The sequence below is a fragment of the Carlito syrichta genome, unplaced genomic scaffold (genome assembly GCF_000164805.1).
Source record: "Carlito syrichta isolate Samal-C Ts95f unplaced genomic scaffold, Tarsius_syrichta-2.0.1 Scaffold305636, whole genome shotgun sequence".
NCBI classification, from domain to species: domain Eukaryota; kingdom Metazoa; phylum Chordata; class Mammalia; order Primates; family Tarsiidae; genus Carlito; species Carlito syrichta.
Window position 1 is genome coordinate 246,657 of NW_007249732.1, and position 25,009 is coordinate 271,665.

General features: G+C 43.7%; 1 protein-coding gene across 1 annotated transcript in view; it reads left to right on the forward strand.

Annotated features, from left to right (window-relative positions):
* The window catches only part of LOC103264250 (rho guanine nucleotide exchange factor 11-like), a gene marked incomplete at its 3' end in the record, with an annotated part of 105,716 nt that overhangs the window by 47,180 nt on the left and 33,527 nt on the right, over nt 1–25,009 (forward strand). The window contains exons 3-5 of the mRNA XM_021714366.1: nt 19,398–19,430; nt 20,970–21,061; nt 22,659–22,757. Of these exons, the coding sequence (XP_021570041.1) occupies nt 19,398–19,430; nt 20,970–21,061; nt 22,659–22,757 (224 nt within the window). The remainder of the gene's footprint in view (nt 1–19,397; nt 19,431–20,969; nt 21,062–22,658; nt 22,758–25,009) is intronic.

Sequence of the window (25,009 nt, forward strand, 5' to 3'; positions counted from 1 at the left end):
CAGGCATGCGCTACCATGCCCAGCTGATTTTTTGATTTATGTAGAGATGAGTCTCGCTGCCAGGCGGGTCTCGAACCCGCGGGCTCAGGCAATCCACTCACCTCAGCCTCCCAAAGGCGCGGGATTACAGGCTGAGCCACCGAGCCCGGCTCCCTTTTCTTTTTTTTTGAGTTGGAGTCTCACTCTGTCACCCAGACTGGAGTGCAGTGACCGCTCCCAGCCACCGCAGCCTCGACCTGCTGGGCTCCGGCGATCCTTCCGCCTCAGCCTTCCGAGTAGCGGAATTACAGGCATGCGCTACCACACCCAGCTGATTTTTTGATTTATTGTAGAGATGAGGTCTCGCCAAGTTGCCCAGGTGGGTCCCGAACCCGCGGGCTCCAGCAATCCACTCACCTCAGCTTCTCAAAGTGCTGGGATTACAGACTGAGCCACCAAGCCCGGCTATATCCTTTTCTTTTAAGAAGTTCACAATTTAGGTAGGGAAACCAGAGATGTGGAAGTATATTGATCTAAGAATACTTAGGAAAAGGGTGTCAAAACAAGTGCCCTTTAATATAGAAATCAGGTTTTGAATGAACTCCAGGGAAGTGTTTGTATTTTTGGTCATGCTGCATATATCAAATATAACTCGAAATAATAGTTTAAATGAATTATGTTGACTGTTTTTCACTTTGATTTTGTTTTATAAAACTAATCAATAGAACAGAATAAATTTGTGAGGACTGAGGTTATGCTAGCCTAGGAGGAGACATTAGTCAGGAGAGGAGGTTAAATCAAGGAAAGCTTCGTGGGACTAATGCCTTTTTTTTTTTTTTTTTTTTGAGTTGGAGTCTCACTCTGTCGCCCAGACTGGAGTGCAGTGGCACGCTCCCGGCCACCACAGCCTTGACCTGCTGGGCTCCAGCGATCCTTCTGCCTCAGCCTTCCAAGTAGCTGGAACTACAGGCGTGTGCTACCACACCTGACTAATTTTTTTGATTTTATTGTAGAGATGAGGTCTCGCCAAGTTGCCCAGGCGGGTCTCGAACCCGCAGGCTCAGGCAATCCACTCACTTCAGCCTCCCAAAGCACAGGATTACAGGCTGAGCCACCAAGCCTGGCTGACTAATGCATTTTAAGGCAGGCTTTGATGGAATTTGGTCAGTACCAGATTGAGGGCTTTTCTCAGTCTACTCTGGGAACCACAATTCTGGGGGCTCTGAATGGCCTCAAGAAACTGCTCTGACAACCTTGAGCCATTCCTTCAGTATCCCTTTAGGATGTTAAAGTCCACTTTCTATTCAGGATGCCATTCCATCCTTGTCCTTTGCATTATCCAACATTAACTTTACCTCCTGAGCATCCTTGGAGGTGATTCCAGGGGATCCAGGCCCACTAAAGGCCTTCAGCATCATGGGAGGTAGGGGGATGGGGCCTGCCCTGAGTGCACTAGGACCAGTAAGGAACAGCATTCTCTTGTGTAATGGTGTGTGTAAGGCAGGCATCGGACTAAACTGAGCAAGTCCACTACCCAAGCAAGGCACAGGAACACTGGAAGGAAGAAGGGAAGTACTGTGCCAAGTATCAGGTGCTGGAGTTTGAAATAATGGGAACATCAACCCCATATTTCAGGATAGAAGAGCAATATGTTTAGAAAAGGCAAGGTCTGTGATTCCTTCCTGTCAGCCAAGGTTAGGAGGAGCTGTGGGAAGGGGTGAATTTTCTACAGGATCTCTTCCTTCCACCTCCACCCCATGATCCTGGGGGTAAGAGCTAGAATCCTGCATTCCTTGGCCTTCTGGATGTCATCTTTCCCACATTCTGTCTCCAGCCAAGACTCTTCCTTTTCTGCGGAGATTAAGGGTGCTGTTGCCTATTTCACAAGATCCCTTTTATTTTCACATTTGGGAGTCTCACTCAGGGAACTTCTTCCTGATGTGATCTTTGTGGGATGTAAGGCAGAAAAAAGGGAGGGGCCTCAGAACATTTCTCTTTCTGTGCAAGTTATTTGCAGCTCTTGCTGCTGTTCAGCATTAGTTCTGTCCCTGAGATGGCTTCTTTCCCCCCTCACCCCACCCTTCGTCAGTTTCCTGGAAATGGAGTGGGGGCTGGAAGAGAGAAAGGATGGAAATTCCCATTGCATCTCTATCACTGTGCAGTGGTTGAGATGAGGTTTTGGTGAGGGGGGTTGGGAGAGGTGGTAGATGGAGTCAGCCCATGAGGGAGAGGCCAAGAGACTGCTGAGCTGATGGTATGGGTCTAATTACTCCTCTGCCTTGAGCTTGCCTGTAATTGTGGTTTCTGGGAGCCAGCGCGTCCTGCAAATCTGCTGGAACAGCAGAGATTTGGGGTTTCCGCCTGGGATGGAGTTGAATTTTCCACTTGGAACAACTTGCCCAACCCCCGTTTTTGGTGGGAAGCAGGTTGAATCTCTAAAGCTCAAAAGGGGCAATTAGGATAGTCAGAGGAATATAAGGCCTTCTTTTGACTAAATGAAAGGTTGTATACCCTAAAGTTCTAGACATTTTTGGAAAGTTCAGAAAGGTGGCAGAAAGCAGGATCTGGTGAAAAGAGCTGTGTGCTGAGTTAGGATATCAGTTTTGTCCCTGACCTAGAAGTGACTTAATCTTCCTAGACCTTTTTCCACTAGTCATTTGAATATCTGTCCTTTTTATAATAACATCCCTAAATAATGAATAGGGAAATGCTAGATTAATATAAGAGAGCAACTTAAGTTCTCTTTTTCTTATGGTGAAGATAATAATAATACCCAAAATATTTTGAGCAATTATTGTGTGCCTGGTGCTAATTGCTTTAATGAATTCTGCCATTTAATTTCTTAACAATCCAGTGAAATAGTCACTGTGCTATTGATGAGGAAACCTTAGGTCACAGAGTGCCAGCATCAGGATTCTGCTTCCAAAGCCAGTGCATTTGTCCAGGGACACGTAAGTGGTAATTTGCACTGTGTTTAACGCTCATGTCAGGAAACACCCAGAGCCAGGCTGGCTTAGTGAGGCTGGCTATTGGATTTGGGTCTAGGTCTCACCAACCCTGGGCCCTCAGGCAAGTCCTTTATCGTCTCTGAACCTCAGTTTTCCCATCCATGGAACATATTTTCAGAGTTGGTCCAAGGATCCAATGAGATACTATCCACTACAACAACTGCCACTCAACAAATGCTGAGTATCTGTAAGTAGAATCTGAACTCAAATAAAGAGAAACAAGCAACCATTCCTGTCCTCCTGAATTTTTGGTCTAAGAGTTCAGAACACTGGTGTAAGTTAAGAATGGATCTATGAGCCGGGCTTGGTGGCTCAGCCTGTAATCCCGCACCTTTGGGAGGCTGAGGTGAGTGGATTGCCTGAGCCCGCGGGTTCGAGACCCGCCTGGGCAGCGAGACCTCATCTCTACAATAAATCAAAAAATCAGCCGGGCGTGATGGCGCATGCCTGTAGTTCCAGCCACTTGGAAGGCTGAGGTGGAAGGATCGCCGGAGCCCAGCAGGTCAAGGCTGCGGTGGCCGGGAGCAGCCACTGCACTCCAGTCTGGGCGACAGAGTGAGACTCCAACTCGAAAAAAAAAAAAAAGAATGGATCTATGGCAAAATAAAATGGAAGGTGAGGACTCTCTACCAGAGAGCAAACATTAGCAGGTGAAGTGCTCTAAACAAATGAATATCTTTTTTGTAAACTTACAGAGGGAATTATATAAGCCCATACCCCAGTGCCAATAATTTTTGTCTTCCTAACACCCCTTTCACTGTTGACAACCCCCTAAATATCGAATAGTTAATTCAATAGGAAAGAGTATAAGCAACACTTGCTGAAATTGTCAGCAGCCACTCCTCTAAAAACTCCTTGTCTTCCCACAAAATGACCTGGGATCTCCCCCAGTGGAGAAGTCACCAGCTGGTTCTCTCTCTTTGTGTGCATAATCTAGATCTGCAGACTCAAGCACCTGCATAGGCAAGGCCAGTGGAGCATTCTTTTGGTTTATAGCCTGCCTATTGCACCTCCTGTCAGGCAGGCACATGTCTGAGCTTGTTGGCTTGGGGTTGTCTTGGGCTGGGAATACGTCATAAACACAGTGGCTCTTTCCAATTGTCCCAGGCCCATTAGTCAGCATGAGGAGATGGAGTAAAAATCAGAGAGGCCCTAGTGGATCCCGTGGTGATGAAATTGTGGTGAGAGAGGCAGGGATGTGGCTGCCTGAGAAGTTGGCTCAGATTTTCTCTGGCTGGCCTCTGTCAGCATCCTAACCAGTCTGTATATATATATATTGTAGAGTTTGTCTGTTGGTTGGGGGACCCATGTCAGGTGGTTGGAGATGCCAGTGCTAAAGAAACAGAATAGGAAACCTGAGTCTGTCCTTCAGGACAGGTACTTTACTAGACAGACAGAACACACTGGTAGAATACGTGAGTTTCCTTTTGAAATAACACGGAGGCAAGGACATGTGCTTACAGCACAAGTCAAATGCTTAAGGGCCAGAAAGATGCAAAGAATAGGAATGATCATCATTTGAGAGTTAATTGAGGAAGGCTTCCTGAAGGAGGGGAGTTTCCTGGCAATTTTTACAAGGGTGGAACAGGAATTTGTAGGGAGCCTTTTGCAGGCTGGAGAACCGCCTCCCCCCACCTTTCTTGTACTTCCTGCAGGGCTTCCTGAAGTCACCAGCCAGGAATGTGGAGGGTAGGGACTCAGCCTGTGAAGTCCTGGATCCCCCCTTTCTCCCATTACAGTTGGTGGCTTAGGCTGCTATAACTCATCTCATATCTACCTGCAGTTACCTCTGCTAAAGAAGAGGCTCCAGCCTCCCCGAGGTAGGAAGGGATTGCAAAGAAAAGCTAACTTGTCAACTCACATCACCTTGAGTTCCTCATTTTATCTTGACTTCCATGGTTATAAATATAAATCAAAGGCTGACTTTCCTTTACTACCCAGCACTTTCCTATCCATTTTCGTATGAGCTCAGGCAAAGAAAACTAATTTAAAATCCACCTTAATAAAGTCAGTTAGAAAGGTGACTGTTCTGAGCCAAACCACACGTTTCTAAAAAGCAAAATGAAAATTTTATGGATTGACCATTATTCTCAGTTACTTATTTTATGGTTTGTTCTTTACTTGTGCCAGTAATAAAAAATTGACTCAAATAACAATTTTGTTTATTCAAGTATAAAGCAAGACATACCTTGCTTTAAGGAAACTGTGTTTTGAGAGTTTATATTTCAGATGTTACCACTTTGAAGAGGATTGACTTCAGAATACATTTACTTATCTCTTCAGGAAAATGTTAAGTAAAACAAGATCTAGGTATAGAACGAAGTTAGCACAAAGTCCAAGGCTTGGTCTTCCCATTTTATAATCATGGAAGCTGAGACTTAGAGGTGTCATATGGCGTATCCTATGTTACACAAGGAAGAAACCTCGTTCCACAGATGGAGGCCCTTCCTGTCAACCCTACCAAGTTTTTTTGGTTTTTTTGAGTCAGAGTCTCACTTTGTTGCCCAGGCTGGAGTACAGTGGCATGCTCACGGCCACCTCAGCCTCGACCTACGGGGCTCAAGTGATCCTTCTGCTTCAGCCTTCTAAGTAGCTAAAAATAAAAAATATGTATATTTGATATTTTAAAATATCTTGTGGCTATCACCAGTGCAGAGACTGAATTGCTTCCAGATCTAAGTTGGTGATATCTCTCTTTTTTTTTTTTTCGGTTATAGTGAATTTGGCTATGACCTACTCTCACTTTATTCTGTAGGAAAAAATCTTTCCTTTCCAGGCCATGGGTTTAGTTCTACCTGGGCCCCCTCTAGTTGTAAAGACCTGATATGCTGAAGATTTGTGAGGGACAGACTCATGCAATGTTATGTTATAACAAGAAAGGACATGAGATAATCTGACTCAGCTCCCTCGTTGTGGGATGATAAAGCCAATGTGAGAGAGAGAAAACTGGCCTTTGGTGCAGCACACTTGAGTTCATGTCCTGGCTCTACCATTTAATAGCTGTATGACCTTGGGCAACTTGTTTAACTTCTCAGAATCTCATTTTCGTTATCTGTATAGGAAAACAGCAATGATATCTCACCAAGTTGTTGTAAGGATTAAATGAATACTTGTAACATATTACATGCTTATTATGTATAACTTTCTTCTCCCTTTTCAAGTATATACAAAAAGATGGGGCAGAGTTGGTCTAGGACCCAGATGGCTAGACTGTCAGCTGGCAGTGCTGCCGTCTTGCCACCAAGCCTGCTCCCTCCCTACTGCTATAGCAGCCTCAGTGGTATTCCTTCCTGTGGGCTTTGTGCTCCCCACACTATCCCACCCCCACCCGCTGGATCTTGGACCTTCCTGGAAGTTGCTTTGATTCTGTTGTCTGGAGCTACACAGCTAGTAAATGGCAGAATTAGTGTCAGTGTTCAAGTCTCCAGGTCTCCTCTTGCTGTGGAGGCACTGTTCTTTTCATCAAATGTAGCAGTTTGATGGAGGACACTTTGACAAAAGGAAATAAACATTGAGTAAACATGGTAGTCAACAGTAGATCATATGCTTTAGGAGAGATTTTGTAAGATGGTTGCATCTGTGCTAGATAACATAAAATTCATTTATTTTGTGTTGCAAGGCAGGGTATGCTGGCTTTGGCAGTAACTTAACAATTATGTTGGACTTAGAGTCTTATAACAAGACTAGCACCCTTTTTATTTTAAAGATGTGGGGTATAGTTCAGTTAGGTACATAAGTTATCATTGTACAGGTAAAGTTTGGGCCTCCCCTTAGTCCCCACTTTGCCTGGTTTGAGATTGGACACCCTTATTGATGTTATATGCCTCCCCCCCGACAGTTTCCCACTACTGCCAGTCTTGTTCCCCCTCTTCCCCTGACAGTTTCACACTACTGCCAATTCCTTTCTTACAGTTTTATGATACTGTTCAGGGTCTGCTTAGGAGTGAGTACATGTAGTACTCAGATCTTTGTTTCTATGATAGATCACTGAGTATTATAGACTAAATCCATCGAAGTTGCTGCAAAGTCCATAATTTTGTGTGTTTTTTGTGGTTGTGTAGTTTTCCATCATGTATATGTATCACATTTTCTTTATCCAGTCCACTTTTGATGGGCAGCACAGTTGGTTCTATGTTTTTGCTTTTGTAAATAATGCAGCAATAAACATGCATGTGTTTTTTTATAGAGTGATTTGAGTTCCTCTGGGTATATTCCCAAAAGGGAATTTCAAAGCATGGTTATATTCCAGGCATTGCGCTAGACTTCTCATTCACATTTCAGTTCTTACAACAGCCCTGTCTAATAGGTGGCTAGTATTCCAATATTGTAGAAGAGAAAATGGAGATTCACTGAGAGTAAATAGTTGGCCCTAAATCACTCAGATGGCCAGAGGCAGAGCCAGGATGCAGAACTGCTCTGTCTGACTCCACACTCCACCACACTGCTCCTCACTATCAGTATGAATTCCTGGGCATAGCTTATGTATTGAGCTTTTTCTGACGAATATGTGACAAATTAGATGTCAGACATGCATCTGTGCTGATAGAGCCTGAGAGGCTGGTGGGGTGTTGGGTTCTGAGTGGAGAGAAGAGTGCACAGCCCAGAGCCATGTGGGATTGTTCTCTGCTAAGAGCTGAAGGTGGTGCCCTCAGAGCCCAGCTAATGCTTCCTCCCTGGGGAGGCACAGATGAGCTTGGCATATCCCACCCTTCAGGAGCTCATAGCCATGGAGGAAGTCTGCAACCATGTGGGAGGTGCTTTGCAGAAATAAATACCAGTTGTTGTAGGAGACAGAAGTTATTGGAAGGGTGACTGTGTCGTCTTCTACCTTTCTTTGGTCCAGAGGACTGGAGAGAGGCCGACTTGTGGTACAGCTATGGCCAAAGGAGGCCAAACCTATGCCGTCCAGTAGAAAGATAATGAAAAGTACATGTGTAATTTAAGACTTTCTAGTAGCCATATTAAAACTAATAAGAAGAAACAGTTGACTTTAATGATACATTTCATTTAACCCAGTGTATTCAAAATATTGTTATTTTGAATATGAAGAGTTATTGAGACAGTTTAAATTTTTTTGTACTAAGTCTTTGAAATCTGATGTGTATTTTATTCTTACAGTGTATTTCAGTTTGAACCAGCCACATTTCTGATCCTCTTAGCCACATGTGACTTGGGCTCCCTATTAGTGCAAAGCTAGAAGGTGCTCCAGATGTCCACCCCTCTCAGCAGTCCCCTCTCACTGCCCTTCCTAGTGCATGTCCACAGCATTGCTGTTTTTCAGGGGCATGTCATATCTCCTGCCTGGTCTCCAGCCTCTCCTTTCCTTTCAGTGCACTCTAGTCACTGCAGCCAGATTTACCTTTCTGAGGTTAAACCTGATGCTGTTACTCCTTCTAGAAAGCCTTCAACAGCTCCCCTTCAAATCAAAGCCATGATTCCAAGATGGCCTTTGAGACTATCTCAGCCTTTTCCTTCTGTCACCATGCTCCCTAACAGTGATATGTTGCTTTATATGTGTATTTGCAGAGCCCTCTGACATCTTTTATTTTACTCAATTCTCACAAAAGTCCTGTGAGATAGGCAGGGCAGATTTGGTGAGTTATAAGGCTCAGAGAGTTTAAAAGCATTTCCTGAGACCAGCCAGCTAATAGGTGACAGAACTAGGATGGGAATCCTCGTCTTTTCGATTTGATCTCTTGTTAGACTCCCTCTTTTCACACCCTCTCTTTTCTCCCATATGGCATTGACAGTCTCCCCAGAGTTGCTGGGTCCTCCCTCTACCCTTTGTGCCTCTAGTGTGCTATTGCCTCCCCCTAGAATGTCCTTCCAAGACATAACTGCTCATCAGAATCCTCCCTTCCTTCCCCTACAACTCTGGATAAAGTCGGCCTCCCCTCTAATTCCTTCTCTGTGGATTGTTTGTTTGTTTATTGAGTCAGGATCTCAATCTGTTGCCTAGGCTGGAATGCAGTAGCATGATCATGGCTCACTGCAGCTTCAATTCTTGGGCTCGTGTGATCCTTCCACCTCAATCTCCTGAGTAGCTGGAACTACAGGCATACATCACCACGCCTGGCTAATTTTTTTATTTTTTGTTGAGACAAAGTCTTGGTGTATTGCCCAGGCTGATCTCAAACTCCTGGACTCTTTCACCTCGGCCTCCCAAAGTGTCAGGATTACAGGTGTGAGCCACTGCGTCCAGCCTCATCCATTCTTGACCATCTCCTCCCCAAGTCCACTCTAGCTACCAACATGCTTTAACATGCATTTTCTTGTTTTGTTGCTTCACCATTTTGTGTACAGAATTCTAGAAATCTGGGACATTGAAGAAGTTAGGAACTTAAACATTTAGTTTTTACAGGGAGGTCGATGCTGCTCCCTGCTTACTGTAAATTCGTGGAGAGGCTAACACCTTCCTACTTTATTAGTCTTTATTAAAGCTGTGAAATTCTGAGTTTCACCCTAATTTATATCCATTCTGGAGGTCACTCAAAATTGCTTCCCTTAACTGCTATAATAATTATAGGCTCATGATATTTTGATATTTTGACATCAAAATGTTTATAGCAGTTAAGGGAAGGCCATCTTGAAATCATGGATTTGATTTGAAGGTCATCTTGGAATCATGGATTTGATTTGAAGGGGAGCTGTTGAAGGATTTCTAGAAGGAGTAACAGCATCAGGTTTAGCCTCAGAAAGGTTGCATGTATCATCTGATTTATCGAATATACTGTGTTCTGGAACTGCTCTGTGCTCTAGACAACGAGAAATGTGAAGCTTGTCATTAAACAAAAAAAACAGATGTTAAAAAAAGCACCCGAACAATAATTTAGTTACCATTGAGTTAGGCGCCACAAGGGTGATTTCAGGGAGATCCCCCAGCAGGTGCCAGAGAAAGCTTCTCTCAGGAAGAGATTTAGGCTGAACCCCAGAGAATGAGGGTGGGCTCACCTGGCCAGAGTGGGAGAGGAGGCCCCTGTGGTTGAAATACAGTGAAAACTGGGCACGGTGGATCATGCTTATAATCCCAGCACTTTGGGAGGACGAGGTGAGAGGATTGCCTGAGCTCACAGGTTCGAGACCAGCCTGGGCAACTTGGTGAGACCACATCTCTACAATAAATCAAAAAATTAGACGGGCATGATGGCATGTGCCTGTAGTTCCAGCTACTTGGAAGGCTGAGGTGGAAGGATCACTGGAGCCCAGCAGGTCGAGGCTGCGGTGGCCGAGAATATGCCACTGTCCTCCAGCCTGGGTGACAGAGTGAGACTCCTACTCAAAAAAAAAAATACAGTGAGCGAGGGGAAGGATGACCAGACATGAGGCTTGAGAGTAAGCACGGGGACCTCACTGAGGAACCAGGTTCAGGCTGGACAGTGAGAGACCACTGAAGGGTGTTCTGTCTTCTAACTTACTTCTTTGAAAGATTCCTCCATCCCTCTCTTTAGAGAGTGGTTGGAGGCAGGAGGAGATGAAGCTGGAGTAGATGTGGGAGGCCAGTTCTTCTAGATTAGAGATAATCATGTCTTAAACCAATGTGGGGGCGGGGAGGGGGAGAAGTCGGTAGATTTCAGAAATGTTAGGCAGTCATACCGATAGGACTTGGCGATTGATTAGATTTGCAGGAAAATGTCCAAGATAACTCAGATTTCTAGCATGAAAAATTGCATGGTGCTCTTTGCGTAGAGGAAACACTTGATGGGGAACAGGACTGAGGAGATTGATAGCAGTTTGAATATTTTAGCTTTACGGTGAAGTCAGTGAAGGTGATTTGGTCTTCCCAGCTACCTTCTCAGAAAGATAGTATTATCCATATTTTTTTTGGAAAACTGATGCTTGAAGAGGTGAGTGACTAGCCAATAAAGGGCTGAACCTGACCTTGAGCCAGTATTTGGACTCCTAAGGCTATGTTTTTAAAACCATTTACCACATGGCCTGTGGGCTGAGTAGTCAGTGTTGAGTCGGGCTAACCACCCCTCTCAACATATCAATTCTCTCCCTCCCTTCCCCACACACAACTGTCTGTTAAGTTGCCTGCTCTGATAGTCAAACAATTCCTAAAATCTCTTATTCCCTAAGACTTTCATGGAAGTAGAAGGAGAGCTTTCCTGGCCCTGCCCTGCCTAGAATCCAGTCACACCAGTGGTCTTGTTCATGCACCAATTCTAGCCCTGTTCCCTTCAACCCTGACCTTTGTTGAGCATAGAGCATAGGTCACCCAGTGTGGACCTGGAAAAAACCAGGAAAAAAGCACAGTGAAACCATTTGCGTAGAACTTTACACTTTAAGAGCACTTAACAAATATCACCTTTGGCTGTCACAGCCATCATCCCTGAAAGAAAGCAGGGACATGTATACTCCTTTGGCAAATATTTTTGGAGTGGACACCCACTATGCACAAAGAAGTCAGCTGGTGATACAAGAATAAGTAAGACATGGTCCTTGTTCGCAGGGGTTTAACATATAAAAGCGAAGTCAGACAAGCAGATGATATCAATGTGTGTCCCTTTTATAGATGAGAAAGCTTATGATAGACTCAGAAGTTAAGGGACTTGTTTTAAGAGTTTCTCAAAGTCCTGGTTCTGAATAAGGAATAACTTAGGCTGCTTGTTAAAATAGATTCCACACCACAGACCTTCTGGATTGGATCCCTGGGAAGTGGGCCTCAGGTGATTCACTGCTGCTCAGTAGCTAATAAGTGACCCAATTGAGGTGCAAACCTTTTCTGGCTACATTGCCAGAGACTCTTCCAGTCCATTTGTCCCCTGGTTTTAGAGGTGAGAGAACTGATGCTTGTAGATCCGCAAGGGTAGTCTGCAAACAGGCCTCTTTCCCTGTAGCTTTTACTGTAGAGATATGCAGGCCTAGGAGGCTGTCTTTGCCAAACTCAGACCATAGGGCAAGTTCTACCCAAAGGTAGAATTCTTGGAAAGTTAAGTTGCTAGGAGCCTGCTTAAAACTCCACCCAAGGTGATAAGGGAAACCAACTAGTAAGGCCAGGTCAGGGTTCAGCAGGAGTGGACTTTATCTGGAGCTAAGGTCCTGACAGGGTGACTGTTTTCTGGTTTATTACCCATGGCTTTGGGGAGGAACTCAGGAATACTATTTTGGCTCAGACTCTATCTATCTATCTATCTATCTATCTATCTATCTATCCATCTATCTATCTATCTATCTATCTCGTGTATGTATGGTATATATTTATATACACATATAGGATGTATGTATTATATATCTTTTATTTTTTATTATTGTTTTTTAAGAGATGAGGTCTCGCTGTGTTGCCCAGGCTGGTCTCGAACTCCTGGGCTTAAGCAATCCTCTCAAAGTGCTAGAATTATAGGTATGAGCCACTGCACCCAGCCTCCTCACATATATATATATCGTTAATCATATGTTATATATGTATATATTATATGTGTGCACATACATGATGTATATGTTTTTGTGTGTGTATGTAAAAGAGAAAAATAAAGATCAGGTAAATCTACGTACAACTTTTTGTTTAGGAGTACAGACCTTGAAGTCACACCGGCTTATACACACCTTAACCTCATGTACTTAACCTCTTTGTTTACTCATATAAAAATGTACTACCTACTCCATCAGGCTTTTGTGATGACAAAATGAGATATTGTTATGTCAAATTTTTAGCATAGTGCCTGGTAGATAGTAAAAGCTCTATCATTATTACCACAGAACATGGATAATCTAGGCTTTGTCCTCACTTATACATTTGTGCTGGGTTGGGGGTAAGGGTGAAGAGACCAGGAACCTCCAGTTGACTAATGAGAAGGACATGATATTGTTTGCTTATCATTGTGTCTTTAAACTCCCAAAGCCAGTCCTATTTGATCACCCTAAGTTAAAACTCCTACACCTTTAAGGGGCCTGGGGAAACAGAAAGGAGTGTAAGCTGGGGCAGTGGTGACAGGGCAGAGGTAAACTCATCTGGAGCGGACTGGCACCACCCAGTTTCCACTGCTTGTCACCATGTCAGACCATAAACCCAAAAGTATCAGAACTTCTGCCTTTTGAAGAGAAACCAGAAATCTGTATTTTTTAAAATGTGAAATTGTTTAGTGACTAATTTTTTTAAAAATACATATCCATACACTCAAGTGCAACATAGACCAACAAAAGATATATATGGGCTTTCTGGAGGACATCAAACATTTTCTTGCTTTGCACTCACCCTGTAGGCTAGAATGAGAACTTTTGGCGTGCACTTACAGAATACCTGTTTGCATATTACAGAGTACACACTGCTTACCTACTGTGTCCATTAGAGCATACAGGGAAATCCACGCTGACACCTCTGCCCTCTGCAAAATTAACACCCTGGATGACTGGGAGCAGTGTAGGAGGGAAGGGTGTATTTCAGGGTGTGGACTGCATTGTAAATAAAAGGATGAGGAAGATGGAAGAGTTCTGTGTTACTTCAGGTATATTGTAAGTGAAAAAAACAAAGTGCAAAGGGTATAGGGTACTACCTGTTATATAAACGAGACAGGAAAATAAGAATACTTGTATGTATTTGCTTGTTTTTATAAGAAATACAGGAAACGAATGACAATAGTTAACTTGGGAAGAATGGGGAGAAAGGATAGGGACTCTTCTGTATATACTTTTTTGAGGTTGGGGGGTCAGAGTCTTACTCTTTCGCCCAGGCTGGATCAGACCGCAAACACCGTTCCTGAGCTCAGGCAGTCCTCCCGCCTCAGCCTCCTGAGTACCTAGGACTACAGGTGCACGCCACCATACCCAGCTAATTTTTAAATTTTTTTGTGGAGAAAGATCCTCATGTTGCCCAGGCTGGTCTTGAACTCCTGGGCTTAGGCAGTCCTTTTGCCTCAGCTGCCCAAGGTGCTGAGAACATGTGAGCCACTGTGCATGACCCTGAATATACTTTTAAATTTTCATTTTGTCTGGGCACGGTGGCTCAGTCTGTAATCTCAGCACTTTGGGAGGCTGAGGTGAGAGGATTGTCTGAGTCTGGGGGTACGAGACTAGCCTGGGCAACTTGGTGAGACCTCATCTCTACAGTAAATCACAAAAACTAGCCAGGCATGGTGGCATGCATCTATAGTTCCAGCTACTTGGAAGGCTAAAGTGAAAGGTTTGCCTGAGCCCAGCAGGTCAAGGCTGTGGTGGCCATGAGTGTGCCACTGCACTCCAGCCTGGGTGGGCTCTGGCGATCCTTCCACCTCAGCCTTCCAAGTAGCTGGAACTGCAGGCGCGTGCTACCACGCCCGCCTAATTTTTTGATTTATTGTAGAGATAAGGTCTCGCCAAGTTGCCCAGGCAGGTCCAAACCCGCGGGCTCAGGCAATCCACTAATCCTGTTGTGTTAGTTTCACATTGGAAATAACAGTTTGAAGTCTGAATTTCATAATAAATATGTTCTAGCTTTGCCCACTAAAAGGGTCTAGAAAGAGGGATAGCTCAACAGCAATGAGTACTTGGCAGCTAGATCTCATTTCTACATTCATTTCCTGCCAAAAGGAGTAGGACTTTTTGGAGAAATGTTGAGTTCCAAGGCTGGTGTGGGGAGAGGATGAGGTGAGCCCAGCTGGTGTCATAGTAAAAGGACATAGGAGCTGACTTACAGAAACTCCCACTGGCCAGATTGGGACATTTTAGACATTTTTAAAAGAAAGGATAATGAAGTATAATCATTACTTGGGGGAGGGAGCAGATCTGTGAGATCATAGCACTGTTCCAGATAAGGGATGGGATGATTTTCTTTGCAAAAGATTCCCTGCTAATAGATGTAGAAGGAATAATAGAATTAGCAGATAGCCGTTTTGCAGGCACTAGTGCAATAAGTGGTTCAGACAGGGCTTATTGGTGTAAAATTTTTGGATGAGAGATTGTTGGAGAACAGGATATTTATATAGTCTCGAGATAGTACACCTCAGATTTCTCATTCATTTAGATAGGAAAATAGATTCTTACCATTGAAAAATCTCAGGAGCACCATTTTGCCTAAGTAATCAAACCTGCCATCACCAAAATGGGGCAAATTATACAACATCACTTAGGAGAGTCTTTCTTTTTTTTTTATTCTGAGTCTCACTCTGTGGCCCAGGCTAGAATACAGCCATATGGTCCTTCCAACTCAGCCTTCCAGGTAGCTGGAACTACAGGCTTATGCCACCAGACCCAGCCAATTTTTTTTTTTAATTGTAGAGATAAGGTCTCACCATGTTGCCCAGGCTGGTCTTGAACTCCTAGACTCAGGCAATCCTCTTGCCTCCATCTCTCAAAGTGCTGGAATTGTGAACCACAACTCCAGGCATATGAGAGTCTTTAAAAACTTTTAACTTGACTCTAATCATTAAGAGACATCAGACAAATCCAGACTGCAGGACATTCAGTCAGAAAACTGGCCTGGACTCTTCAAAATGTCAGTGTTATGGGAGACAAAGAAAGTAAAGAGGCGAGAGTGTACTAGATTAAATGAGAAGGGTCATGACATTGACTCCTGGATTGGTAATTGGAGAGCAGTTGTAAAGAGCATTAATGAAGCAATTGAGGAAATTTGAATGTGTACTGTATATTAGATAATGTTATTTTGTCAAAGTCAAACTCATTGGGTATGCTGATGGCATTGTGACTATATAGGAGAATTTCAAGGTTTCTAGGGGATATATGCTAAAGTAGCTGGGGTAAAGCATTATAGCGTCTACAACTTTCAAATGAAAAAAATGTATAAACATAGATAAGACAAATGTGACAAATGTTAATTTTTTGCTGTATCTAGATGAGGGGTTTATAGATACTCATCATGCTGCTCCTTCAACTTTAACATTGTTTGACATTTTTCAAAATAAAATGTTGGGGTAAATGAAATCGGGCCTACAGTGGCTTCTTGGAGTCAGTACCATTTGACCAGGGCCTTGAAAAAGTAATCGGAGATGGATAGAGAAGAGAAGGGTTGAAGGCCACCATTAGTCAGAGGCAAGAATGAACACAGCATCTCTTAGGAGCCAGTAGAGGTAGGTAATAGACAACTAATAAGAGATTAATTCGAAGAGACATTTGGGTCCACAGCATGAAACACCTTTAATACCAGGATATTGCATGCACATCTGATTGTATAGATAGTAATAAAGAGTAAGCAGAGAAGTCGTAGAAATTAGGCAGCAGCGGGAAAGGAATCATGTTTGGGAAAGTCCATTGTGGTTGAGTGCTGGGTGGACTAGAGAGTGGAGACACGGGGTTTTCTTTTTTGTTGTTGTTTTTTGTTTGGTTGATTTTGTTTTTTGTTTTTAGTAATCCAGGCATAAGGCAGTGGACATGTGGCTTAAAGTGATGGATGTCAATGTAAAACAAGGAGCAATCCTGGAAAAAGTTATACAGGACCTACAGGTCTCTTTAACTGACTGGATATAGGGGATAACTGAGAAGTTGGGTCAGAAAACCTGATTCAGTGGTGCCATTTAGACAGCACAAATTTAGAGGGATATTCTCCACTCTCCAGGGCCTTTCCCATACCCCAGGTTTAGGCTGAGCAGAATCTGAACTCTGGTGCAAAATTTGGATGAGAATGTCATTGGGAAACAAAAGAGTTTATCATTAAAGTCTTTTTTCTATGACAGTTATTTTAATGCCATACTGCCTTCCTGTCTCCTTTGCTTCCTTACTTGCTTCTGAGGTTTTAACCCAAGATCTTCCTCCCAGATCTATACTCGAACTCAAAATCCAGCTGACTCAATAGTCCAGCCATTTCTTCCCACCCATCAGGCCTTCTAGAGGCATTTTTTACTCCTCCAGTCTGATGATAATTTTCCCTCCTTTAAATTCTCAGCAAGAAAAATAAATTTGCATCTGTTGTGTTGATACTTACATTGCAATCTTCTGGTCCCCGATGCACCTGCTCTAGCCTTTTTTTTTTTTTTTCTTTTTTTTTTTAAAGGAACTTTCAGTGACTGCTGAAATGATCTTTGTCCGTGCCCCTAACAGTCCACTACAGCTAAGGACATGGACCTCTGCTTCATTTACCTTTGATTCTATAGAACTGCTCATGCCCCAGAGCAAATGAAAATCATACCAGGTTAAGAGTTACCAGGTTCAGAATGCATCTTCTAGGCTTTAATATGGACACAGGAAGTCAATTTCCTGCCAGGATCAGGAACAAGCATGGATGAGCCCCGAGGTGTCCCAAGATAAATTGGGCTTTCTCTTGAGGTAGTTAGGAGGAAGAGTTCAAGCCCAGTGTGGGTAACTCCACGGTGGGGTGTTGGGATATAACCAAAGACAGCAGATGAGCAGTTGGAACAAAGGACCTTTAAAAGGTTCCCTCTGAATGGCCAGGCACAGTGACTCACGCCTATAATCCTAGCACTTTGGGAGGCCAAGGTGAGAGGATAACCTGAACCCACAGGCTCGAGACCAACCTGGGCAACTTGGCGAGACCTCATCTCTACAATAAATAAAAAAATTAGCTGGGCGTGGTGGCGTGTGCCTGTAGTTCCAGCTACTTGGAAGACTGAGACGGAAGTATCTATCACCTGAACCCAGCTGGTTGAGGCTGCAGTGGCCGTGAGCATGCCACTGCACTCCAGCCTGGGTGACAGAGTGAGATTCTGACTCAAAAAAATATATAAAATAAAAGGTCCTTTCTGAGAATCCCTCTCTGATTAGGGGCTGTAGCCACTAAGTGTTTGTACTAGAGTTCTGAATATTTTCCTCATCTGCTAGCTGCACTTGATTGTGTCTTACTCATTTTTGTAACCCTGGTACCTCGCAGTGTCTGGAGCAGCACTGTCCAATAGAACTTTCTTCAGTGTTGGAAATGTGCTGTTCTGCATTGTCCAGTGTGGTAGTCACTAGCCCTATGTAGCCATTAAGCACTTGAAATATGGCTAGAACAATTGAGAAACCTAAATTTTTAATTTTATTTAAAAATTTAAATGTAAATAGCTATATGGCTTGTGGCTATTGAGTTAAATAACAGGGCTAGTTTCTAGAACATAACAAAATCTTTATTAAATGATGAATTAAGCTGAAATTTTATCCTGGTTGGGGAGTGGGGAATGGACATGCAATGATCAAACAGGGTAATTTGAAGAGAGCCAGAAGTTGCAGCTTCTGGAAGTTTACCTTATTTTCTGACTTGTAGGTACAGAAATAGGGAGTGGAACAGGAAGTTTCTGTAAGAGGAAGGAACATTGTAAGCAAAGACAAAGTCAAAAACCATAGGAAGTGAGAGGGGAACAATACAAGACCAGGACAGGGAGTGGGACTGAGCCCCTGCCGAAGGAGGCACTGCAGACACTGAGCAGCAAGACAAGACCCTCTTTGCTTTCTTTTTTTTATTTTTTACGATTTTATTTATTTATTTATTTTTGAGTTGGAGTCTCACTCCGTCACCCAGACTAGAGTGCAGTGGCCGCTCCCAGCCACCACAGCCTCGACCTGCTGGGCTCCGGCGATCCTTCCGCCTCAGCCTTCCAAGTAGCCGGAACTACAGGCATGCGCTACCACGCCTGGCTAATTTTTTTATTTATTGTAGAGATGAGGTCTCGCCAACTTGCCCAGGCGGGTCTCGAACCCACGGGCTCAGGCAATCCACTCACCTCAGCCTCCCAAAGCATGGGATTACAGGCTGAGCCATAGGCTGAGCCACTGAGCCTGGCCTCTTTGCTTTCATGGCCCTCCCAGCCTTGCCTTTTTTTTTTTTTTTTGAGTTGGAGTCTCATTCTGTCACCCAGGCTGCAGTGCAGTGGCTTGATAACAGCTTACTGCAGCCTCAACCTGCTGGGCTCAGGCAATCCTTCCACTTCAGCCTTCCAGGAGCTACAGGCATGCACCACCACGCTCAGCTAATTTTTAAAAAAATTTATTTATTGTAGAGACGAGGTCTCACCATGTTGCCCAGGCTGGTCTCAAACCTGTGGGCTCAGACAGTCCTCTCACCTCCACCCCCAAAATGCTGGGATTACAGGTATGAGCCACCACACCTGGCCCTGACTTTGTCTGTTCAGCTTAACAGACAAGTGAACAGCAGTTTCCATTGGGTAGCTGTGCTGCAGGAAGGGTAGGAACTGGGGGCAGTGGGTGACATGAGAGATCCTTCCTGTTAGATGCTGTGGCAAGTGGCCTAGCTTGAAGACAGGTGACGCTTCTCCCAAGTACAATGGGGAAAGCTTTAAGAGGTTTTAAGCAGTGAAATGACATGGATACATTTGCGTGTTCGTAAGCTCACTGCTGTGCTGTGGCCACTTTTCACCCCTAGGTCTCTCTGGGCTTCCCTGTGTTTTTTCTTGTGAACCAACCACCTCCAGTGTCTTGTCTGGTTTATGTCGTGTTTTGTTTTTCTCTTTCTTCCTCCTTTCCTGCATCACTTTCTCCTGGGCCTCACGCTCTCTTCTTCCTTGGTGTCCTTCTCTCTCTGATTCAAAGATCAGCCAGTAAAAAGCAGTCTCACCTGTCCAGGTAAGAGGGGCACCACTGTGGTGGGAGAGATGACCTTTTCCTTTATATTTAAAAGTTATTTGTTTTTTGAATAGATATTTTTTAATTTAAAGTGTACCAAATATAATGAAAAGTCTCCAATTCATTTCCGTGCTCCCGCAAGACCATTTCCCTCCTCAGAGGCAACCAGTATTGCTTCTTTTGTATCCTTCCAGACAATATTTTAGATATTTTATTTATACATAATTTTATTTATACATATATTTTATTTATACATTAAATATTTATACATATATTTTATTTTATACATAAATAAGCATTTAAACACATAATTTTCTTCATTTTTACCCTTTCTTTTTGCTGTCCAAATAATTCTATATCTTGCTTGTTTCACTCAATGACATTATCATGGAGATCGTTCCTTTTAGAGTATATAAAGAGGCTGAGTTCTGTGTCATTATTTTACTATAATTTATTCAACCAGTCACTCATTGTGAACATTTAGAGTATCTTCATGTTCTGCCATCACACATGGTGCTTCTGCTTGTCTATAGATGGGATAGGAATTGCCCCTTTCTAAGGGGCAGCAGTTATTGATTCAGGATCTGGCAGTTTGTACACTTTTCCAAAAAGGAAGGCCACAGCAACGTTTCTGTTCCTGTAGGGGGTCCTAGTTAGAATGGAGGTCAAGCAGTGAATCTTCTGCTTTGGTGATCTGTGCTGCTTTGAGGTTTTAGGTTCTTTCATACTTTCTTAGCAAGGTACCTCAGGCTGTCTATGGAAATGGGGCTGAATATGGGATTGGGACACTGCCACCAAATAGACCAGATTCCTGTTCTCCTATGGTTCCCAAAAGTTAAAAGGAATTTTTCAAAGCTTGGGCTGTTGCTGTACCTTCTTTTCTAGAAAAGTGTGCAAGTTGCCAGTTACCCAGCAGGCTAGTCCTAAATGCCCAGTTCCTCTCCTGGAGACCACTGTTTTGGAGAGGTGTAACTTTGAGGGACAAAGAAATGAAGCTAAAATGGGGAGTTTTTCTCTGCTACAACTACCGCAGTCCTCTGCTGTGTTCATGCAGGCCTCTGTATATGTCTGACCCACCATGTCCTTCCCTCCAGCCTCCCTTTCCTTTGCAAATCATCACCTAAAACTAACTGGTTGTTTGGTTTTTCCCTGTCTTTTTCTTGCATTCATTTTCTCTGCTGCTCCGTTCTGTTCCATCAGCCCCATTGCAGCCTGGTAAGACTCAACAAGCTTGTATATGTGTGCACATCCCTTTCTTGCTGTTGTCTCTTTGTCACCTGATTCCAGGATGGGCTATTTCCTTTTTCAGTTTGCTGGGTGTTAAAGAGATCACGCTTACCTTACTGGCCCAGGATTCCAGATAAATGATATTGCCAGTGGTATAGACATGGCTAATCTAACAGAAGGAGTGGGTTACAGGGTGGGCAGATCAGTCTCTAATTATCTGACTCAGGTCCCCTTTTGACAGAGCCTCCTTCCACTGCAAGGCTGATCCATTCCTGCCAGCTCATTAATGTGCCTTTCTTACTCCCTCTCCAGGTTAAGTAGCCTGTCTTCTCTGGGAGATTCTGCACCTGAGCGCAAGTCCCCTTCCCACCATCGCCAGCCCTCTGACATCTCTGAGACAACAGGTAATCTTCTTGGGCATTAACCCATAGACACGGCCAGGCATGGTGGTGTGCACCTGTATTCCCAGCCACTGCAGAGACTGAGGCAAGAGGATTGCTTGAGCCCAGGAGTTCTTGGCTATAGTCTACTATGCCGATTACATATCCACAATAAGTTTGGCATCAATACTGATGGCTCCGGGAGTTGGTACCACCAGGTTGCCTAAGGAGAGGTGAACCAACCCAGGTCGGAAATGGAGCAGAACTCCCATGCTTATAGTGCCTGTGAATAGCCACTGTACTGCAGCTTGGGCAATATAGGGATATCGCCATCTCTTAAAAAAACAAACAACAACAAAAAAACCACACACATACATGGACCTAGAGGACAACTTAGCCTTATGTTACGTATATAATGTATACTGTCATTGTGCTATGCAGTTTATATAAATTGCCTCATTTATATAAATTACCTCCTTGTATCAAAGTAGGTTTTATTGTCTTATTTTGCAGATGAGGAAGCTGAGGCACAGAGGGGTTAAGAAGCTTGTCCAATGCACAAGCTTGTTAGGGACAGAATCAGGACTTGAAGCCAGTTCTGTTTTAACTCTACAACCCATGTTTTAATCATTACAAGATGCATTCACACATGCCTGCACACAGGCACAATATCTAGTACACACAGGCTGGAGACAATTGGTAGTCATAGTCTCATAGTCTCTTTTTTTTTTTCAAGTTTTGTATGGAAGTGAATAAAAGGGTTTTCTCCTGTCATTTATTCTTCCCTGGATTTGACAAGGGGCCATCCCTAAGTCACTCTGCATGAGCTATCCAGCTTTACAAATAGAGTCAACAAGCATTGGTGGAGGCCGGGTGTGGTGACTCATGCATATAATCCCACCACTTTGGGAGGCCAAGGTGAGAGGATTGCCTGATCCCAGGAGTTCGAGACCAGCCTGGGATGTATGATGAGACCTCATCTCTACAATAAATTAAAAAATTAGCAGGATCAGCTACTTGGGAGACTGAGGCAGTAGGATCACCTGAGCCTAGGTGCAGCACTTGAGGCTGCAGCGAGCTGTTATCATGCCACTCTATTCCAGCCTGTGAATAGCCACTGTGACAGACTGAGACTCCAACTCGAGAAAATTTTTAAAAAATAAAATTTAATTTAAAAAACAAGCATTAGTGTACCACCTGCTGCTTTCATTGGATGTAACTTGACATAAATCTTCCAGTCTCCCTTGAGCTTCATTCCCGGGAGGTTACTTAACTGTAACATTAGGCTTCAGGAGGATAACTGGACTTGCCCTTGCCCCTTTTTTTACCAGTCTCAGACGGACCAAAAGGGACAGACATATACAAGAGAGACAACATTTGAGCACTTCAGAGGAAGGTAGTTTCTAGTATAGAACACAAAGGAAGTTACAGGTTTTTGTCAGCCACTGAGGAAGGCGTGTCATTTCAATAGAGTATTTAGACAAGATAAGCCTGGAGAATTCGATGAATCTGAAGAGGCTTCTTGAGGAAGAAATGCACTGGGGCTTTCCTGACTTGTGTACACTAACCTTCCAGTGACGCTGCCTACAGAACCTTCTTTTTCTTTCTCACCTCCTGCCAGGTCTTGTTCAACGCTGTGTCATCATCCAAAAAGACCAGCATGGCTTCGGTTTCACTGTCAGTGGGGATCGCATCGTTCTGGTGCAGTCTGTGCGGCCTGGTGAGTGTTGTATCTTTCCCAGTCACAGTGGACAGTTCTTACAAAGCCACCATATTTGTGACAGTGCCACATGACTTGGAGAAGTTGTGCTTTTCTGGGGGACACAAATGAATTACTCTAGAACTGGTTCTCCATGGGTGACTAGGGAAGTCTCCACAGGGCTGAGCCAGGAGGCAGAATTTCTAGGGATTGCCCTTTATCCAGTTGGGAAATGCAAAGCCCGCAGAATAGCCCTCCAGTCACCAGGCAGATGTCTGATTGCCATTGAAGGGAGCCCCTCATGTTGGGTCATAAGATGTCAGGGAAGCTGGGCTCCATGGCTCAGCCTGTAATCCTGCGCCTTTGGGAGGCTGAGTTGAGTGGATTGCCTGAGCCCGCGGGTTCGAGACCTGCCTGGGCAGCAAGACCTCATCTCTACAACAAATTAAAAAAAAAATCAGCTGGGTGTGGTAGCACATGCCTGTAATTCCGGCTACTTGGAAGGCTGAGGCGGAAGGATCGCCAGAGCCCAGCAGGTCAAGGCTGCGATGGCCGGGAGCGGCCACTGCACTCCAGTCTGGGTGACAGAGTGAGACTCCAACTCAAAAAAAAAGATGTCAGGGAAGAAAAAGAGGCCCCTTTTTTTTCCATAATTACCTTCACATTACCTGGTTAAGTGCACAGTCACTTTCTACAGAGACATATAATTTGACACAGACATACCGGTCCACATGGTTATAAAATCCATTTCCAGATACAAGTAGCATTTAATAATAAATTACCCCCCCCCAAAAAAAAATGATGTGTGTTGGACATTACATCAGAGGAAGTAGTGTTTGGAAGTTTGAGTAGTTTGTGGTTTGAGGTGTGGTCATTTTTCTTCTGATCAGTTTGGAAGCCCTATTAAAAGAAGCAGGATTTTAGAAGTAGTTCGAAAGATGGAAATGAAAAACAGATTGGCAGAAGAGGAATTTGGTGAGAAGGGAATGAAGAGTGGGAGGCATCGTAACCAAATCCATCAAGTGACCAATTATGTACAGAAGAACTGTGAACAGTCAAAGCTGTGTCTTAATGCTGGGTGGCAGAATCATTATTAGTGACCCAGACTGAAGAGGACAATCAGGAAGGAGATGGAGTATGAAAGAGGATAAGGCAGTATCCCCAAAAGGGGTGAACTTCAGTGCAGCTGATGGAACGAGACCTTGGAGCCTCTTAAGCATGGTTTATAGAAGAACACAAGGAATGGGGAGGGAGCAGGCTGGTGCAGAAGAGAAAGGAAAATATACGTATATTCATTTTGGAGAAAGATTTGGACTGTGTTTACAGGAAAGGTGAAAAGAGAATTTCAAATTTGTGACCAAATGAGATATATGGATTATACAAGGATATGAGTAGTTATGGCTTCTTATATTTGGGAGTTAACTTTTATAGTGGGAGGTTTCTTTTGTATATCCTAGTATAAAGTGCTGAAAAGATAGTTTTATTCTTTGCTTCTCTCATTTCTAAGGGTTGCGGTACTAGAGTGAGACAGTGGAACTGCCAATAACTTGTGCTCTGCTTCTGCAGTCTATTTGATACAGAACATATGGAGTCCCCTCCAGCAGGTTCAGCTCTCCTTCACTCTGTTCCTCCTGTTAGGCTGAGTAGAGTCAGACCCCAAGAGGAAAGAACAAAAGGATGGCTTGGAGGAAAATCAGAGTTTTAGATTGTGTGTGTGTGTGTGTGTGTGTTGGGGAGGAGAGAGGACAAGACTTCATTTGGACTGGCATTGAAATCATGAGTAACAAAGCAGTTGTTATTGTCTTTTCCAGATATGTATTAGGTTTCTTTGATTCAGTTTCTCAAAGTGTAGTCCGTATTCTGCCTATATCAGAATCACTTAGGGCCTAGGATGATTGAAATCCTTTTTCCTAGACTTGACCCCAGAAGTACTGAATTGCTTTCTGGCAAGGAGGCTAAGGAATATACTTTTTGACAAATTCCCACAGCAGTTCTCATACTTACTGAAGTCTAAGAACTTTGCTCAAATTCCTTTACTCTGAAGATTTTGATTTTTTTTTTCCACCACTAAGTTATTAGAAGTTACCGCTTTGTGTTTCATACATTCAGGCAAGATAGCTTTTTCCACTTTATTAGTTTCTAGATGACTCTATAAGAGAACGTGTCAAGAGATTAGCAAGTATTTGTCCATAAATAGTGCACTTTAGATGAGGGGAGTCTTGAGTCCCAGTATTGAAAAGCCAATTTGGAATGTAGTCATTGCTGTGTTTTTT